The 19,949-nt window shown below is 39.7% G+C and overlaps 2 protein-coding genes across 3 annotated transcripts; both read right to left on the bottom strand.

Moving 5' to 3' along the window:
- Nucleotides 1-592: 592 nt before the first annotated feature.
- LOC148425716 (uncharacterized) lies at nucleotides 593-5,421 on the bottom strand. Its single transcript, XM_088410801.1, has 14 exons — nucleotides 5,180-5,421; nucleotides 4,844-4,920; nucleotides 4,696-4,768; nucleotides 4,034-4,146; nucleotides 3,928-3,953; nucleotides 3,682-3,819; nucleotides 3,358-3,467; nucleotides 2,971-3,066; nucleotides 2,173-2,256; nucleotides 1,804-1,930; nucleotides 1,627-1,732; nucleotides 1,184-1,366; nucleotides 1,015-1,089; nucleotides 593-842 (listed from the first exon to the last, which is right to left on the bottom strand). The coding sequence occupies exons 1-14, from the start codon at nucleotides 5,403-5,405 to the stop codon at nucleotides 756-758; spliced, it is 1,521 nt and encodes a 506-aa protein (XP_088266927.1). The 5' UTR covers nucleotides 5,406-5,421; the 3' UTR covers nucleotides 593-755.
- Nucleotides 5,422-5,876: 455 nt separating this feature from the next.
- rnf144b (ring finger protein 144B) lies at nucleotides 5,877-19,428 on the bottom strand. Of its 2 annotated transcripts, none has more exons than XM_088411844.1 (8): nucleotides 19,114-19,428; nucleotides 14,558-14,822; nucleotides 13,650-13,754; nucleotides 12,970-13,030; nucleotides 11,272-11,479; nucleotides 9,764-9,896; nucleotides 9,602-9,691; nucleotides 5,877-7,789 (listed from the first exon to the last, which is right to left on the bottom strand). In XM_088411844.1, exons 2-8 carry the CDS (start codon nucleotides 14,735-14,737, stop codon nucleotides 7,634-7,636), a joined length of 933 nt encoding a protein of 310 aa, XP_088267970.1. In that variant the 5' UTR covers nucleotides 14,738-14,822; nucleotides 19,114-19,428; the 3' UTR covers nucleotides 5,877-7,633. The 2 variants fall into 2 exon arrangements, with proteins under 2 accessions (XP_088267970.1, XP_088267971.1); XM_088411845.1 differs by lacking the exon at nucleotides 19,114-19,428 and adding an exon at nucleotides 18,667-19,103.
- Nucleotides 19,429-19,949: the final 521 nt, after the last annotated feature.

Below are 19,949 nucleotides of genomic sequence, written 5' to 3'. Positions count from 1 at the left end.
GTGCTGCCTGGTGTCAGAAAGCTTGGTCTCAGTCGCAGGTCATGGGTCTTCCAACAGGACAACGATCCAAAACACACAGCCAAAAACACCCAAGAATCGCTGAGAGAAAAGCATTGGACTATTCTAAAGTGGCCTTCCATGAGCCCAGATCTGAATCCCATTGAACATCTGTGGAAGGAGCTGAAACATGCCATTTGGAGAAGACACCCATCAAACCTGAGACAACAGCGAACAGCTACATAGAAGGAAATCATTCCAAAATGATTACTCCAAAACATTTAGTTCTGTACATTAAGGGCAATATGCTCTTTATGGAATATAAAATACATACTGAAAAAACACTGTGTGCAGGACCTGATTGTGTATACATTTAAGTCTCGAAAGTGCATTAGTGTTTTTTACTCATTTTTATTATACACCATGTTTTTTTGTACTTAACACAATAGATTGTAGGCAAAAGTGGGCATCCATGAAAAATGATAAAAATGATGTGATGAGCTCAAATTTGCTCATGTCTTCTGTGACTTGTGAAGGTGTTTTGCTTGTTTTCATAACACTAGTTGAGCTAGTAGTTAATAAAGAACAATAAAGGAGCATTTAATGTTCCTTTAATGTTCTGCATCACACCCAAGACTATCTTACGATTATAAACAAGATAATTACATGGTACAATTAGTTTAATGTGCTCCTTGAGGTTTGAGCATTGGATTTAACACCATTTAATTATTTCAGTATCAATGAGCAAGGATGAATCTTTAGTTCACATAATGATTAAAGATGGATTCATATTTTTCTTGCTTCCCTGATGTCGATTTTGGCTCACCATTCTGCTTGATAAAAGCCTGAAATGAAAGATTGCATATATTGAAAATAGATGGATGAAAAAAAAACACTTAAAAAAAATAGGAGTTCGAACAAATTATTTGGTTATTTTCATGCGTATCCATGAACATAGCATTATCGACAAAATAAATGAGAAGAGCGGCAGGGGGTCATTGAAGTTCAGATGTTTACCTCCATCTCCTCCAAAGTAGCAGAACCTTCTTCCACTTTCAATCCAAAGCCTTGGCTGAAGCTTGAGTAGCGCTCCTGTCAAAAAAACAAACAAACAAACAAAAAAAACCACTGTCAGAAAATGCTAAAATACCCAGCTGTAAAATTAAGAAAGCAAGAGACCATACACCTTGAGCATGTTTGCAAGAAAGCCATCTTCATGGATGGAAACAGCATTCCTGAGTCCTCGTGCAAAAGCGTCCATTGCTCCAATGTGAGCGATAAATAAGTCCTCTGGATCAGTGGACTCTCGGCGCACCTTTGCATCAAAATTCAGGCCTCCGGGCTGTAGGCCACCTTGTTCAATGATCGTCTGGGAGAGGGGGGATGACACTTAGGAATTCCGTCAAGCCACCCAGAGCAACTGCAAAATTGTGACTATGAAAAACGGTTAAACTTTTCAACAGCAAAATATATAAATCTGCCTGTTTCCATGTTATTCTCGTACTTACTAGTTTTTATAACTGGGGTGTGTACCGGGAATTTGGGGAATTATTCATAATTAGTATCACTTCATCAATTTGCTTTACTCTTGTGTCTGGTTAATGTGTTTTCCGTGGTCTTTGAACTCACCTTCATGACCAAAGTTGTGTTTTTGATGTCCATAGGGAACTGGTCAGTGTCCCAGCCGAGATCGGGAGAGCCAGTGTTGGCGTCAACCGAACCCAGCATTCCGAACCTGAGGAGAGGCCGAATGGTTTGCAAAAGCGTCACGGCACGAAGAACGTTGCGCATGCTGAGAAATCTCACGCAGAGGCCATGACTACGTCGTGTTCATGTGAGTGCCCTGCCAAGGTAGTGTGGTTGGGCTCAATGTTCAGCTTAAAGTGACTTTCCAGCCCAAAATGCTTGAGGAATCCTAAGACACTCATAGCATCTGCAGAGGGAACAAATAAAAACATAAAACATCAATACTGTTACAATAATAAACACACAACTTAAAGTCAACCGAAAACTGACAGCTCCTTTTTCCCACTTACCCACTCTACCATCGAGATATGTGAAGCTTACTCATATTTAAAATTTTGTCCCAACAAAAAAAACACCCATGCTGACTTGGAAGTCTCACACGGTGCGACGGTTAAAAAAGGCAAAGCACATTTGGCTTGAACACCTTACCGTAGTCATACTGGTGTTTGCAGGGCTCCTTTGGCTTTGGCTCAATCAGAAACTGGCACTTTAACCCAATCTTCTCTTTGTACTCTGGTGATAGTAAGCACATACAGTATAACGCTGACACACAGAAACCTTATTCATCAAGTACACAATCTAAATGACCTACAACAAAGTGTGTTGTCAAACAATCACTTGAGCGATTGCAAACATGACTCATTTCAAGTTTGAAAAACGTATAAAAAAAGTTCTTGGTCATTTGAGACATTGGGGAACTGGACAAATACCGATGAAGCTCTGAGTGACCACTTGATACCCACTGTGCCCACATAGAACCCATAACATACTGTATATTCATGTCCGCTTCGCTCTTATTCTAAAACTTGGAGTACCCAGACATAGTATTTTAGAGTAGATACTGATACTGAGCTACAGCTCATTATTACTGAGGTACGGGCCCCAGTAACAGGCCATGGCACTGGGTGCTGCACCGAAAGCAAATGCAATGCACAATATGGAAGCCATTTTTGTTTGTTTGGTTGTTTTTTTTGCATCTGCACCTAAATGTAATGTATTTTTTGGGGCATGCACCACCGCACATCTACAATAATGTGGAAATGTTTTTTTTGTTAGTTTTTTTTCCCCCAAACAGACACTTGCAACCGTGCACAATATACAATTTTGATGAAAAACAGGAATTGGGAGGATTTGTGGGCATTTTTGTAGTGATTCTAATACATATTGGATTCAAAAGGCATCAACGGAATGCAAAAAACAGTGAGTAGAGTTAGTTTGTTGACTTACTGACAGCCATTTTGAAGAAGTTGGCCATATGTTTCAGTTCTGCTGCGACATCAGTATTATGAAGAGAGATGAAACCCTCCCGTCCTCCCCAAAACACTGAAGACAAAGACACAATCGTTGCTGTTGATGGCATCTTTCATTGATGCACTTTTCACAAAATGTTATGAAACTAAAATGCACTATAACCTTTATACTAACCTTGACCTTTCTAAACTTTCAAATGCATGTCCAATTATTCAATGTTTCAGAACACTTTTTTTTTTTTTGCACAACTTGCTGTTCTCAAACAATGAACATTTGGAATTCTGAATATACATGCATTCAGAGGTTACAGTAAGTGAAAATTAATTTAAGCTCACATTTAGATGTTTTATTTTTCGGCCATACCAAAGTTTTCTGCGCCCAGCTTCTTGGCAATATCCAGCCCCTTCTTGACCTGAGCACCAGCATAGGCCAAAACGTGACTGTCTGGGTTGGTGGCTGCACCGTTCATGTACCTGCCAAATACAAGTACAAACATTGTCATGCCAGGACAAAAAAATGGTCTGAATTGTCCAAAGTCGGACAACTCATTGAAGCTTTAACAATGTTGCATTATTTATTACCATAGATAACAATCCACTCTACACTTTAAAAAAAAAAGAAAAAAGAAACGAATCGGATCACATTCTATCCACAGAGTTCTTGTGGATAAATGTGTACTGCACAAACCTTGGATGGGCAAAGAGGTTGCAGGTCACCCACAACACCTTGACTCCAGTCTGCTTCTGTAACTTAAGCGCTAAATCAGTGATTTCATCCAGATTCTTATTTGACTCCTCCAGGGTGGAGCCCTCGGGTGCCATGTCTCTAAAAAAAAAAAAGCAGACGATATATTTGAGAAAAATAATGCTATTATGGCACCCTTGTTTACTTGTTACCTCAGAGGATAATGTTATGTCATGTCGGTCCTGTTACCTGTCATGAAACGTGTAATATTTCACCTGTGAAAACAAATGTGACAATGAGTACTCAAGCAGGGTTTTTTTATCTAATCAAGTTTGCGCAAGTTGAATTCCCTTACACCAAGCTTGGTAAAAAACTCAAAGGCAGCCTGTAGTCGCTTCCTGGCTGCTTCCATGGGAGAGCCTTCATTCCAGGACCGAACTAGTGTTGGAAACCCAAAGGGATCGGCACCTGTAGTCCCAACACAAAATGACATGGTCTCTTCAAAACATCACATGCAGCAGATCAATGCTGAAAGTCTGAAAATTTACAGCCCCTGGTCTTGAACCAGCAAATAGTGTAAATTCACCTAAATAGTATGATGCAGGAAATTATCAAATTTTATTTATTTGGCCTGGAAACGATAATTTTCAAGAAAACAGTGTATGTTTCGTTACACATACGTTCTGCCGCTAGATGGCAGAAAGCATAATTTATAATAAGTATTCACGCATTTACACTCAAAACAACGGAGTGCTTGAACTCAACGTAGAATCCACACTGAGTAAAGAGACGAGATTGTCATGATTTCATTATAATTTCTACTTGTGACATCTTCGCTTGAGGGTCTGAGACGGCAAGCCGTCTCGTAGTGTGTCGGGTTAGTTTGATATAAAGGTCAGAGCTGTGCTCATACGTGCTTTAGAAGTCGTCGAACCAATCTTCAAGTCATATCTAAAACGATGTGGTTACTCAGCATTAAGTTCTCATATTATTTGAGGTGAGCGATTGTTACTGTACCATTTCCGCAGAAAGTGTGCCAGTAGCACACTGAGAATCTCAGCCAGTCCTCCATCGTCTTCCCCATGAGAACCTGTACAAGAGTAAAAACGACACGTTAGGGATGCAAATTCCGTCTTAACACACATGAGCCAAGTGATCACAGTACCTCCTGTGCATTGTAGTGTTTGAAGCACATGACATCTTTGGGCCCTGCACTGGCAACATATGGGATCTTGGAAATGCCTAATGGAAGGAATAACGCCATGTGATATTTCATGTAAGCATATCATCGGGCAAGAAAGTTGAAGCGCGTATCTTCTGCAGAAGTAAGAATTTGTGTGTGATTAAAAAAATAAGAGTAAGATCAAACAAAAAGCCTATTCAACCGAAGTACAATGTAGCCTAAATGGTTTCCTCGGTGTTCGTAATCGCACCAAAGAACTGTCACGATCTAAAAAGTCCAACACGTGTCGGTTTATACCCAAAAATCAAGGGTTTTTACCAGCAAAGAATTCTTCCCGAGACGCCATTGAATCACGACGATGACGGTTGTCGACGTTGCTGTTCCTTAAAAAGTTTTGAACATGACCGCAAGGTGACAGCAGATACCCAGAAATCTCAAATAGACAACGCACTTTGTAATTCGAATTTGTCCTCTGTTTCAACTGTCCATGATATTCGTAGGCCAAATTACCAAGGCACTTAATTAATGAAGATTGATGCGTCATGAAATTGTTCGATTCAAATGACATTTCCTGACCTTTGAACTGGGACGGCGCCAGAGGGTGCAAACATCTGGATAACCCAGGGATGGCGCTACAACTGTGCATGGAATGACTTAACATGGTTACAGTATTCAGTGCAACGTTTGCGTTAAGGCATTTATTTTTTTGAAGAGCAAATAAACATCTCGAATGTGTAAGCACAATATTAGTCATCTAAGAACCTGCCATACCATACATAATTTCTCCATCCATGTCTTTTTCCCAGGTCAAACCCATGCTGAAAAGCAGCGAAAATACTGAAAGTACAATATCAACATACACATTTAATGTAATGTCTTTATTTCAATTTTAGAAAACATCCCAAACTACAGAATTTTATATATATATATATATATATATATATATATATATATATATATATATATATATATATATATATATATATATATATATATATATATATATAATGTGTGTGTGTGTATGTGTGTGTACAGTGGATCCCTGTTGCATTATCCCTGGCTTATGTGGAATGCTGAGTTTTTCCGTCCCCTCTTAATGGTATTTTTTCAGGCTTTGCGACAAAAACAACTGTCATAACTGTAAGGGGTTGGCTGTATTTCTGTTTTGTCTCCATCTGCAGGCGTTTTTATCCTTGCACTTATTTTCTGTTCTGTTGCCAAACTGTCTCCATGCAATGAGTCACTACAATGCTGGTCTGCTATTGGTCAGTGTCTCCTCACGGAGATGCTGGTCTGCTATTGGTCTGCCTCATTCGTTTCAAAATGCCGGAATGGTAAAGCATTGTTCTATCGCGAGTGGTTAAAAAACTGTATTTATAGTGCATTTTACTGCTTAATTCAAACTTGAAAGGGTTAGCCATGGGTCCCAAGATTGCTAGTGATGCTAAAGAGAGAAGATGATGATTTATATGGAAACAAAGGTGGAGATAATCGAGAAATACGAAGATAGCCTAGGCTAGGCTATCCTTACTAGGAATATGGGTATAACAAGCGCCACTCAAAGTTAAATAAATCCTTTCTATATTTTTTATTCATGATGTTTTCTGATTGTATACATGTATATTATATATGCGTAGCACTTACTATACTATTTTGTAACACGTGGGCCCACTGTATGTGTGTGTAAATATATGTCTAAATTATATATATATATATATATATTATATAGTCTTGGTCAGTTGTAGTTCACTTCACTTTAACTACAAGATAGTTAAAAAAAAAAAAAAAACTTAAATGCCATCCCAACTTTTTCAAGTTTATGGCTGCTTCATTACAGAAAATGTCTTCAGCTCATGAGGGCCAAGCACCCGACAATATACACATACAAACATTAAATTCATGGCAGAACATCACAAGATTGGCCACATAAAGCACTGAATACCTAGTTTCCCTCCAGCTTATCCTTTGCCATGTGTGCTTTTCTGCATCGACCGTGACCAAAACAACATTACTGGACATTAAGTACGGTAACATACTTGGGGTGTCAGTGTCTCCCCTTATAACTCAAGAGGAAATCAGCTCATTGAATAGAACCAAGCCTTGGGCTACCACTGACGATGACTACTTTTAGTGAATTATCGTTTACTCTTGTTTTGTTTCCATACCTTCCCGTGAAAACATAACTTTACAATAGTACTTTAATAAAACTGCTCAATGTTGCAAAAAATGTTTGGGCCTGATAGTTGACTGCCTTCAGTCGGAAGAAGCATAGCTTCTCGTTGAACAAGAACTATGACTCGTAAAATACATTTTGTGCACTACTGGAGCCTTATCTTGTTTCACTACGGAATAAGGTTCAAACTGTGTTGTTGCTCCTTCCTTCTGACATTACAGGCTTAATAGTGACTTTTACATTCTAAATGATGTGCATGATTAGATGGCTAAACAATGCAATCGTGCAAGCAAATGTGCTCAGGCACAGTATAGAGTGAGGCACTTGAGCACCTCATTTGGCATTATGAACATTCGTACACACAGTATGTAAAGAGGTTGAAGTGCAGCAGTGCAAAATTACCATTTTCTATTTTATTGCCCCATGACTCAGTGGTGATTTATGTTACTGTATCTTTTTCAGGTGCCAATTATGTGTACTTATTGACACGGTTACTGTCAAGGCCCCCGATTGGTTTGTATCATTCAGCAAACCCCATCTGGTAGAGCCCTTGATCCTGCAGCTACTTGAGCCTGGTGGAGGGCCCAAAAGGAAAGCTGCTATGTGGAGGAATCTGGCGGACTGAAGTCCTTCTTTCTTTTCTTCTTCACTCTGCAGGGCTTGCAAAAGCAGCACAAGATGCAGGGGGAGGCCAGCAAGAGGAGTGGAGAGGTAATCAGCATCACAATGCTTACCCCGACCAAGATTCCTACCACCTGAAATACATCGTAGGAACAGTGGTCAGATTAACAAAGTGACACTCAAAAAATACTATTTTTCTCGGCAATATCACAGTATCAAGTAAATGCACAGAGCCAAATTCAAATACTATTACAGTGAACCTGGGTTTACGACGTCCCTGCCTATGTTTTTTTCACTTTACGACGCAGAATGCAATGCTTTTTGGTCTCCTTTTGACGCCATTTTTTCGACTTACGACATCAAAAACAATAACTTCCCTTCTCAAAAGTGGCGGTCACTGTGCTTGTTGTGACCGTGTTCATACGTCACTAAATACGTCACTGCTTGCATTACTACAATGCTGGTCTGCTATTGGTTGCCATCATGACTCCCTAAGATATTGGTCTACTAATGGTTGGCGTCGCGGGGTGACTAAACTGCTGGTCTGCTATTGTCCGGTGTCACGGGGCCACAAAGACTGTGACATGCTAAAGTCTATCTCGTGTGAGTGCTTACAACATCATATTTATTTTGCATTTTGGTACTTAATTCAAACTTTAATTGGTTAGCCAAGGGTCCCACGATTGCTAGTGATGTTAAAGAGAGAAGTAAGAAGATTAGTCTGGAAACCAAGCTGGAGATAATCCAGAAATACGAAGAAAGCTAAAATAGCCTAGCCTAGGCTACCCTTACAAGGGAATATGGCCATAACAAAAATGTCACGTCACTCAAGGGTAAATAAATCACTGATATATTTTTTATTTATGATTTTATTTAATTGTATACATGTACAGTATATTATATATAAGTAGCACTCACTATACTATTTTGTTACCACTTTTTAATATGTATATGTAATTTTGATGTTTTTACTTGTGGTTTCAGACAGATTATCTAATTATCATAGGTTTGGATTGCCTGCCATACGGTGAATTCGTCTTACGAGCCCAACCGCAGAATGGATTAATCTCACAACACGGGGGCCCACTGTAGTACTTTGGCGTCAGACTTGACGATAAAAGAAAATCTGACATGAACTCGGCAAACAAAGTATGCGGCATTGTGTATTTTACCTAATAACTGTGGATTATAGTGCCAGAGATTTTATGCAAGAAACACAGTAACAGAAACATTACACAAAGGAAAGTACTTTCACTTTAGCACTCTAGACAAGAATTCATAATGACTAAAACTACATGTGAGCAAAACACATCTATTACAATTGACCACAATTGCAGCCATCACCAAAGTGTAGCCAAATCAAGGAACAATTGATAAAATGAGTAAGGCAAGCCTGAAGTGATCAAATCAACCTCATTAGATGACATTCGATCATCATGACAACAGCAGATTTGTACAAACAGATGTGTGGGTTGTAAAACCTGTTAGGCTAGGGAGAAACTCAGTAACGAGTGGATGACTTGAACTATTGTACTGGTGGAAATTTGCCAACCCTACACATGGAGTTGCAAAATGGGTCGTCGTGCAAAACTTAACCTGAATGTACTGAATGTTTCAAGTCTTCAAACCGGCACAGCTCACAGCTAAATAGTTTTGGTTGACAATACGACATCAATTGAGGGCAAGAATTTTGGATTTATGGGATAATCTCAGATTAATGTCTGATGAAGGCCTAGTGGAGTACGTGGGAATTCACATCAAATCCTAAGAATCGGGTGGCACATACATTTTTGGAAGAAGGAACATCAGCAATATTTGTGTTAGGCCAGTATTGTGTTCTAATGTTCTCTTTCTGACAATCAAGCATTTTTTGTATGTACATTCCCAAAATAATGCTTTTGGATTACTGTAATTATTATTTCATTATATTAGTCTGTGCTGTTTACCTGCGTTCGGTTCCACATAACCGAAGCTCTGGAGTGACCAAGTTTGTTTCTGCAAGGCCCTTTATCATAATGCCTGAGGAAAACATCACCCTGCAATTACAAAACATGCTTTGAGACAAGAAAGACAAGAAAAGTAGAGTTCATTTTCTTTACAAGACTCACATCCAGGTTTTGCAGGCAGTACCAACAGAAGGTGTGTTTGCAGCTCTTGCACAGCATTTGCGCACAACCCTGGTTGCGCTCGATGTAGACGCCACACATAGGACACTGTTTGATGGGCAACTCAGAGTCGCTGCTGCAGCGGGCCGTGCAGATGTGGTCAGGACAACAACAACAAAAAACATAAGAACACTACAGTTTGACTAGGGAAGAGTTTAGAGTAGCAAGTCATGAAGGTCTCATGGATGTGTGAATTTTCAGATCTGTATTTAGTGGAACAGTGTTAGGTCAGTACTCATTCTGGTATGTATTTTGGGGGTCAGAGGTATGACAGAGTCTGAGCACACAATACAGGACACAACTACTGTTGAGGACCCTGCGCTTGGGGCATGGGTGCCGTTTGTGCAGGTTTTGAACATCTGACCGTTTTTTTTTTTTACGTGTTCATTCTGGAGTTTGTCAACAGGTTTTGAAGGACAGCTTATTGTTGGTCAAAAGTGCCAGGTTTCAGTAGACTTCCAGGAAAAAAGCTCGGCAAAACACACACACACACACACACGGTATGAGCCTTCATGTGCAGGTGGGGAAAGATCTCACAAGCCAAGCAACACAGCTACTTGCAACTTTGTGTGTTATCAAAAAGTAAAGAGTAGGATGGCAGCTTGGAAGGGAAAAGGTTTCCTCACTTGGGAGATGTGTATTGTTTGGCAACAAACAGTATAGAACGTCAGTGTTTTGTAGTCCCTGGTAGGCGTTAATGTGTTTTCCCTTTCGGATTTTGCAAGGGGTCATACAAAGGTTGTTGTTCTCACCCCAATCTGGTTCCAACCTTAGATTGTATTTATTCCTGAACATCAATTAGTAGTCTTGTTTTTTTGTTTAATTAAAAACCCTAACTTGAAAAAAAGAATTAAAGACAATATTTCTGTCTCATGTTTTTGAGACTTTAGGATGAATGTTGCTGTATTCAACTGGGAAATGCCAGTATTGTGAGGGCAATAGTTAAGAGCACCCCCCGGTTGTTTTCTTGTTTGTATATATGGTGGTACTATATAAACTCAGAATTGAGTGCTGTCCATGGTTTTCAGACTTCACGCAGACATTGTCAATCATTCTGTATTAAAAATGAATGTTTGGGCTATATGAAGTCTCATAAAAACACTGTCTTTGTCCAAGTATTTGTTGTGGACAAATCAATCTGCATAGAGGCCTCTTCTATTGCGGTACACAGGCCCCTTCTGTACAGAGAGCATACTTGCTTTGGGCACGCCTCCTCCCTACCTCCTTTAGGCTCAAACACAATGGAATCCCAATACGGCATTACTCAAATGACATCAGTCTGGCAGAGCCTCAGCTAAAATATAGTCAGCGCTGATTTAAAAAGATGTGCTAATTGTTGCAACAGTCAACAGAACATAGTTTTATAAAACATTTCTTTGCTCACTCATCCTGCAAAGCTATATAGTTTCGACCAAACACTGTGCTCCAGAATTAGCGCCTGTCTGAATGACCTGCTATCCAGAGAGTGTGACATCATGGCTTGACGTTCGGGACAGGTGTGGCTCCCCTGCCATGGGTCTCTGCAGCCAGAACAGAAGCTGTTGTGACATGTGAGACATGTCACCGCGGAGGGCCGACCCTCGGAGCTCGGCGGCACATCGCACACGGCCTGGCACTCAAGCACCGGACACCAGGTTTTACCAGGATCCAAGTTCACACCTGCACAGAGCACATCCCGCACAACAAAAATTGGTTCAAAATAGACTGAAAAGATGCGACTTGTGTCTGTCCAAAAGAATCTCTGGAAGTTGAAAAGATATCATTTTCTAGTCGCTAAAAGACATCATTTTTGCAATTTAAATTGGGTTGCTAAGTGAAAGATCAAAAGCTGTCTTTTTCAAATTGTTGACAAAAAAATCTCTGACCATAAAGGCTTCACATTGTTGAGTCAGTGGTCATTGAAGGGTCTTGGCTAAGGCATCAACTACCATTACCATTCACCTAGACTGGGGTTTGACGCCCATCCCTTGAGTTCAGTCAGCGGACTTAACCACTGGAAAATCCAGCTGCAAGTAATAGATGCATTGTGTATGATACAGGCCGGCAAGGCATATATTCATATACACCAGGAGATCCCTTTTTGTTCAACTCAAAATTATCATTTTTAATTTGGTATCAACAAATTTAATCCTTGCAATTATCGCTGGTAGGAATGACACATACTGACTTCTCAAAATTAGGTAAATCTTCAATAAAGTTTGAGGTAAATTTTGCCCTTACTGGATGAGCTAAACAACTTAATTTTCAAATATTTTTAGAAAAAAAGTGGCCTGCATCATACGAGCTAAACACAATACAAAGTTCAACAATTATTATTGAGCAAAATTTTGACTACATTCAATAGAATAAAATACACCACAGTCCTTAATTTTGTCAACATTGGCTCGGCAATAAGAGCAACTGTTTTCCAATTGCTCTTTTCGGATTAAATGTGGACCATAATGGATGGGCTGAACATACAACTTTCATCACTTACTTTTTTTGGACAAAATTTTGGGGGATTACATTTCACCCATAGTCGTCACGCTAAAAACAACACTCCGCTAAATTCTTATATCAAAAAAAAGTGTTTGTGACCATAAATGAGGGCAGGAACTTCGATCGACCGGCAAATCGAGAGCTTAGCCTTAAGGCTCAGCTCTGTATCACAGCAGACGCTGCACCGACCCACCTGTCGAGCTCCCGCTCCATCCAACCCTCACTAGTGAATGAAACCCCGAGATACTTGAACCTCCCCACTTGGGGCAGGAGCTCATCCCTAACCCGCAGAGGGAATTCCAACCTTTTTAGACTGAGGATCACGGACTCACATTTGGAGGTGCTGGTCGGCTCACGGAAGGGAACACAATACATAAGTAGGGTAATACATTCATTATTAGGGTTTTCAAATCTAGCAAATTACTTATCATAAGCCATTTCTGCCCTTAGATAGTCTGAAGATGAAGAGACTAACACTGAAGTTCCTGTAACCTCCAGGAAACTGGAGCAAAGCTGAGGGAGGGGAAAAAACAGGCAGTCCAAAGAGAACATCTGAAGAATGTGAGGCTCAGTGGTGCTACTTTGTGTTGCCTCCAGCTGATATGCGACCTCAAATAGCCCAGTGCCTGTTGCCAGGAATCAGTAAACTTGCACAACAATGCGATACCCACCTCTCTCAAACTTCAGACGTGCATACAGCTTAGTCTGATCGGGAGAGGCCAATTCAGCTATCTGAAAACACGGAGACACAATAACAATAACATAGTTGGCTTCATTAACCTATAGTACCAGTCAAAAGTTGGGAAACACCTTCAAAAATCAGCATTTCACACCGTGAGACCATTTTGAGCAAAATACAAAAGGAGGTGTGTCCATCAACCCAGTACAATTGCCTCCCTATCCCCAAACCTCTAAAGTGAAATAAATGCCATGTTTATGACATCCACTGAGTCTCTCACAACATTAACTTATTGTGAACTGTTTAATTTAGACCCAGGGTACTCTGTGATATCACCTCATTTATACACGACATATTGATATCCTGTGAAGAATTCAACTTGTTAGCATTGACTCCTTGTATTTTAGGACACACCATTTGAAATAATCACTTTATGTAGGTCATACAGCATAAACTCGATTTAATCGCTTGGTTTCTTTAACTTGATTGGGCCTACGCTGGTCAACTGTTGCACTTCACTGCTCTTTCATCGTAATGTAATGTAGTAAGTACAAGATTTTTTCGACAGAAAAAAAAAATATTTGACCATATTGCAAATGTATTTATTTATTCATTTATTTTTGGCACAATGACTTCATTTTAGTTCCTCTTGTTTTTATTGTTGAGGCATACCTCAGAGTCAAGTAGTTGCCCGGTGTTTCTGCAGGTCATATCTGGACAAGTGATCGGTGCCCCGCCACCCTCCTTGATGGTCAGCTGAACATACTGCTGCAGACACTGAAGTAAAAGAAATGTCACACTTCCTTTATCATATTTAAAATGACAAGGAGCCTTCCTCAAATGGCACATTGTGCATGCATGTTCACATTCAGATAAATACTTAAAAACAAAAAAAAAAACTTTCAAAGCTTCTGCAAAAGAACATAATTTGGAAGTCATGTGCTATTAAAGCATGAAATTGTAGGAGATTGGGTCCGTGTAAGCAATGAGTTGCACAACTACAGGCCGATTTGAGGAACATAAAAAAAATGTCACAAAATGTCTATCATTGGGTAACATTCCAGATTTAATCATGTGCCTTTTTCTAAAATGTCATCTTCCCCCACTGAAACAGCCAAGTTGTATACAGTCTATCAAGACCATGTTCTCCCCCCCCCCAACTCAGATTAACAATCCATTTTTAGGCTTATCGTTGCAAGGAAGAATGTCAACAACTGAAATTGCCATGTGTTCCAGACATGAAAAGATTTGGAAGTTCAGTATACCTTTGTAGCTTTATGAGGCCAAAGAGGACCCTGTTTATAGGAGATTATAACCAGGCCGAGTGACACGCTCTGACTTTGAGAGTACAAGTGTCATCATAGTCTCTGGTGTGTTCTGACAACAGCATGAGGGCACGCACTTTTATCAAACTAAATATAGCGTAGAGGCACAATTCTTTGTCTGGAATGACCACAGTCCAAAACAACAGAAGCATCTTGTTTCCTGCATGGTCCTAAACTGCATCATAATGATAATAATAATAATAAGTCATACAGGCAAAGTATTAGTTGAAACTGAAGATGTTTAGTCCCACTTACTGTTATACAAAAGATGCACCGGCAGCAGCAGAGCGTCCTAGTGAGTGCAGGCGAATGCTCGCAGAGACATAGCTTGCAGAAAACGTCGGCGCTGGACTGATGGTCGTCATTTTCGCAGGTAGAATGTCCTGGTCCGGAACCCTCAGACCCACTGCTCGGTGTGGAACTTGTGCTGGTCATGATGGAATGAAGTTGTAGGAGAAGTATGTAGGTGTTACACTGCCTTTAGCTCCTCTTCTGAGAACAGGGAGGAGTAGCCTGCATGCTGTTGAAAGGGTTAACAGAAAACACCACAGAATGAGTTTCACTCTTTCTCAAGTGGCAGGTTTCTATTAATGGTACAGATGAACAAAGTTGTAGATGATTGGCGGCTGGCCACCGTGTCTCAACAAGGCTGCGTCATCAACAAAATGGTGGCGATGGTCACCCTTTAAGATACCTGAAGGAGTTAAAAGGACATTTGCAGAAAAGGCGTAACTATCACAGACCATTTCCTGTCATGGTAAGAAAGCATAACCGTGCCTCCTCCTGTATAATAATAAGAATGCATCATCTTATGCTGTAAAATAAAGAAATGAAAAAGACAGTTATGGTTTAGTTGCTAAGAACACCTGAGGAGAAACACCTCAGGTGTGGCCTCTATCATTCCCTGACCTCAAGCCGAATGAATACCAGTGGAGCATCTTGAAAAGGAAGATCTTTGCGGGTGGACTGAGGGATACCTTCAAACAGCAATTCTTACATCCTCAAATGTGATACAAGCAAAAACTGTACTTGGATGTATGATTTCAGTCTATTAGGCATTCAATGTATTTGTTTGGAAACGATCCTCGGCTGTACCTTAAGTGTCAGTAGGATGATTTATGGTTGTGATAGCATTTGGGGTTTTGTTTGTTTTTAGGTGTTCTGTGTTGCTAAAGTACGACTAAGTTCTTACAATCTTTTAAACTGGTGTTCATAATAATGCAGAACACCGAATTCCAAACAATGTACCTGTTAAAAATACTCTTGATGAATTTGAATTCCCACAAAAATGTTTCACCCCCCCTCAAAAAAATGGATATAAAAAAAAGAATGTACAAATGCTTAATAATTTGAAAGAAAATAAAAAAGAGAAAATTACCTAGATATAGATTAGATAGAGATTAGATTCTGTCAAAACAACTGTGGGAAAATAAAATGGACTCATAATCAGCACAAAAACAGAGCTTCATTGAAAGTGGCCAAAAATACACAATGTGACATTCCTAAGTTAAAATAAATAAATAAATAAATAAAATGAAAAAGTTCCAGTTAAAAAAAATTAATCAATAAAACACCACTCTTTTGCAAAATGTGACCTACACATTTGTATTAATGGTCACTGAACTGAGACCAAAAGACTAATACCACGAATGTAAAACGTTTATAATGCAAAATACAATTTCTTTTGGCTTCTTGACACTGTTTATACCATAGAATGTAAATAGTAAATAATAACAGTGCATCGCAGGGTTCAGTTACTGTATTTTGCTTGCCCAAACAATTCATTCAGTCCATGATTACTTACACAATGTTCCATATTTAATCAGGCTGTTGAAATTGGCTGAGAACTTTAAAGCAACCCAGCTAGTGGTGACCTATATTTTAATGATGTGATCGTTCATTATCCTTTATTGATCAGTGGTGGCACTAAACCTAACAACTGATTTCGCAAAGTACTTTCATTTTTTATAAAGCATTCCCACACAGCTAGATGGATGTTGAATGAAAACTGAGTGGAAACAAATGAAAAACCGCCATTTTGAACTTTTAAAACTCACCATTTTGAACAGCTTCATTGAAATGGAAACAAAGATAAAATAAAACCCAGTCAGGTAGTGAACTAATTAATTTTTAAGAACAATAGAGTAACTTCACAGCTATTTATATGCAGAGATTGTCTAGTATTACGGTGACATTTACGGTACAGTAGCATGACAGTTGCTACATCTTTAAGAAATCCAGTGCAGCTTTATGGTATAGATAACATTTATATCTTTATAAATGAATGTTTTTTATACACAAATTTAAGGGAACTGAAATTTCTAAAGCCAACTTCAGAACATCTGCCACTTGTTCTAACCTCAGGCCTGCCTGTGTAATTTGCATTCTGTCCTGTGCCGCGGTGAGTTTCAGCGGGCAAATGACAACGTGTGAACGTGTGAATGTAAGTGTAAATGGTTGTCTGGGTTTTAAATATACATGATTTTAAATTGGACCTGCAAATGTTGCTTGATCCTGTTTTTCGTCCTAGGTAGCAGCTAAGGTAAAGACCCTTTTTTCTGAACAGCACTTTGAAACAGTAATTCATGCCTTCGTTACATCTCGCCTGGATTACTGTAATGCACTTTATTTTGTAATCAGCCGGCCCTCCCTTGAGTGACTCAAGTTGGTCTAAAATGCTGCTGCTCCCCTCCTAAAAGGTGCTTGTTATTGCATGACTGTACAGCACTTTGTACCAGCAATGGCCCTTTTAAACCGCTATATAAATAAAGTTGAGTCTGAATATATTGTGCAATTAAGTAGTAACCAACGACAATGTATCTATCTACCAAAGTTAGCTGGTAATGATTTCAACCCTCCTAATGCAGACAAGCATGACAGAAAAAAATGTATGGAAAAATATTCACCTTTTCTTGCAAAAATATAATGCAGACATACTTAATATAATTTATTCCTGACCTACAGGTTTCTACAAGATCAGTTAATTAAAAATTCCCCATTGCCATGTTTGTTATAACTACGGACTATGGTAAATGCAGCTCCTCCTACTGTCTATAATGAAAAACGGTCGAAATCTTACAGTTTCCCTTTCCCAAAACAAACAAACAAAAACGTTCAACAACTATTAACTCCTGTTTTTTCCAGCGTTTATACAGATTACAGGGTAGACTGAAAGAGAAAAAAATGCGCCTGAAAAAAATGCCAATTCTTATTTTATTGCAATTATACTTCATATGGTAAAAACAAAGTTTCTCTGGAGTCATCTGGGCCCCGATCACCTCGTGCCCCAGTATTTGAGAGGGACTGATTTGACTGAATGTTTAAAGAAATCAAAAGTATATAAAACTATACAAAGAGGAAACAGTTTGTTGGCAAGCTTCTCCCAGTCAGAAGTTCTAAAAATGATTGATAATCAAATAAATCAACCAATCAAATGACTATTCAAAACCCTTGCTTAACCTAAAATTGTTTGACTTCTTTGAATGTCAGCCTGTTTTTGTTTCTCAGTTTGAATTTGGTCTGTGTTGTGGAATAATGCTTGCACTTTGTTTTCCTGGTTGCAGCATGTATTAGTTGCAGGGTGTTTCTTTTAGGTCTTTCTTTTGTGTATGTGTATTCTTTGTCTCATTTTCATTGTGGCTTTTTTTTCCTTTGCAGCGTTTGGCCTGCTGCATTTTCTTTACTTTCAGTGTTTTTGTATGAAAGCATTTTTTGTTTTGCAGTTATTTTTTTTAGTTCGCAGTAACGTGTTCGCCATTTTTTTTAATTTGCATCATTCCTGTTATCAGTTTTGATCACATCATTCCTGTCTTTTCACTGCGTTCTGGAGGAACTGTATATAGGCCACAGCAGTTTGAGCTATAATGGTAATTTGACAGTAATCAGTCCATTTACACACATGGTCACAACCTTTAATTAGCCTGCCATGCATTTTTTTGGGGTGTGGGGGGAAAGTACACATTACAAAGAGAACACGGAACCTTAAACACCAAATCCTCAAACTTGTGACGCAGGCCTTTTTTTCCTCCTAGATGGTATAACTAGAAAAAGCACATCACTCTAGTGGAGCCGATAACTCACTGAAACTCTACACATCTGAATAGTTGGTGCAGAACCACTTGAGCACATTTTTAGCTGAGATTTGTCCTTGCACGCCTGCATGTGTGTGACCTGGTTCTGTGTGTGTGTGTGTGTGTGTGTGTGTGTGTGCGTGGGTGTGTGTGCAAGCAACAAGAAAAGAAATGTAAATTAAATTGCCTCTTGAAGCAGCAATAAAAATGAAACGAAGAACCGAGGAAACATAACATTGGTCAAACTTGAGTGACTTGTTTTGGAGTTCCTGAGTGTTGACGACGCCACTTTACCGTAATAAGGTGTGGAGCTGGCCATGCAGTCAGTAAATTGCAGTCATCCTGGTGGCATTCCAACCACAGGGGAACATTGTTGACCTAACAGATCTGCCTCTACTTTCAACAGACGTTCCCTGTTTGCTGCACGGAGGCAACTGTGTGGGCGTATCATTTAGAGCCCCCACTCACTGTGGTTGCTAAAAGATATTCAGTCCAAGCCAAAAATACCGGCATTTACAAAAAAAAAAACGCGAAACCTATAGAACACAGGTGCTCAGTCACAACATGTGGATTTTTAAATGATCTCATAAGCGAAATCCAACGAGCATATGGGTTTCTGTTTTCCACCAAATGAAATGTGAAACATCCTCTTTGAAGGACGCATTCTCATCGATGGTGAATAAATGACGCAGCAGCCGAATAAGCGCCCCTCTTCCGTGTTAAGTGGCGAGCAAAGCTTACCTTGCGTGTGGACAAGGCGGTGAAGGGGCTGAGCGGGTCGGGATCCTGCACAGCCGCAGTGCTTCTTCCGCACTCGCACGCAACTCCACGCACGTGTGTACGTCTTTGCGGGCCAATTTCCTCCAAAGTCGCTCCACTAGTCAACCGCAATACTTCGGTGGCGTCCGCAGTAAGTCGCATCCTCTCTTTAGAAAATTTCATTTTGCCGACAGTTCAATTACCAAAGAGAGTATCCTTTGCCACACCGCCCTTCTTTTCTACTTGTCGTCTCAGCCAATGCTGGCTCAGTTGCGCCTCCCCGTGTTTGCATCCAACTTCCGATTTTGTCACCATGGTGTGAAGAGATGGAGATTGTTGAACGCTAAGCATAAAAACGCAATCACATTACTGTATTTTTTTCTGGGTGAAAATGAAAATACAGTCGACTGTCCCAGACCTCACATCGACCAGGTTTGAAAGAGTGAGCGAATGACGGTCCCAAGTCACAAGTGCAGAGCCCCTAAAAAAAACTTGCAAAAAACCCGCTTCCATTGTTTTGCAATAAATCTTTCATACGATAAATTATACAAGAGAGCACCATGCAACATATTTCAAGATCACTCCACGTGCAAAGAAATATCCGAAGACATTCAAACGCAAAAATCTTGCTAAACTCACTCATAGAACATATATACTAGGGCGGACACTAGGACCATGTCTCTCACCCAGTAGGCATGTTGCTATGATCCTTTGATGCTTTGAACCTGTTGGCTTTGTCTTTGCTGTTTTGGACTTTGTTGTATCAGTTTTGTGATGGCATGCGAAGAGTAAAGATCTCCACTAGCACAGCAACGCGT

This window comes from Hippichthys cyanospilos, chromosome 3 (genome assembly GCF_059441005.1).
Source record: "Hippichthys cyanospilos isolate Australia breed blue-spotted pipefish chromosome 3, RoL_Hcya_1.0, whole genome shotgun sequence".
In the NCBI taxonomy this organism is placed as follows: Eukaryota; Metazoa; Chordata; class Actinopteri; order Syngnathiformes; family Syngnathidae; genus Hippichthys; species Hippichthys cyanospilos.
The sequence above is the reverse complement of the archived record's forward strand: the minus strand, read 5'-3'. Positions and strand labels throughout refer to the sequence as shown.

Coding starts and splice junctions, on each gene's coding strand:
- LOC148425716 (XM_088410801.1), bottom strand. CDS start 5,405: ATGACGCATCAATCTTCATTAATTAAGTGCCTTGGTAATTTGGCCTAC. Junction 3,067..3,357: donor GCTGGGCGCAGAAAACTTTG/GTATGGCCGAAA, acceptor CTTTGTCTTCAG/TGTTTTGGGGAGGACGGGAG. Junction 1,733..1,803: donor GACGTAGTCATGGCCTCTGC/GTGAGATTTCTC, acceptor GCCTCTCCTCAG/GTTCGGAATGCTGGGTTCGG.
- rnf144b (XM_088411844.1), bottom strand. CDS start 14,737: ATGACCAGCACAAGTTCCACACCGAGCAGTGGGTCTGAGGGTTCCGGA. Junction 9,897..11,271: donor TCACACTCTCTGGATAGCAG/GTCATTCAGACA, acceptor GGCCCGCTGCAG/CAGCGACTCTGAGTTGCCCA. Junction 7,790..9,601: donor TTATGTGGAACCGAACGCAG/GTAAACAGCACA, acceptor GATGTATTTCAG/GTGGTAGGAATCTTGGTCGG.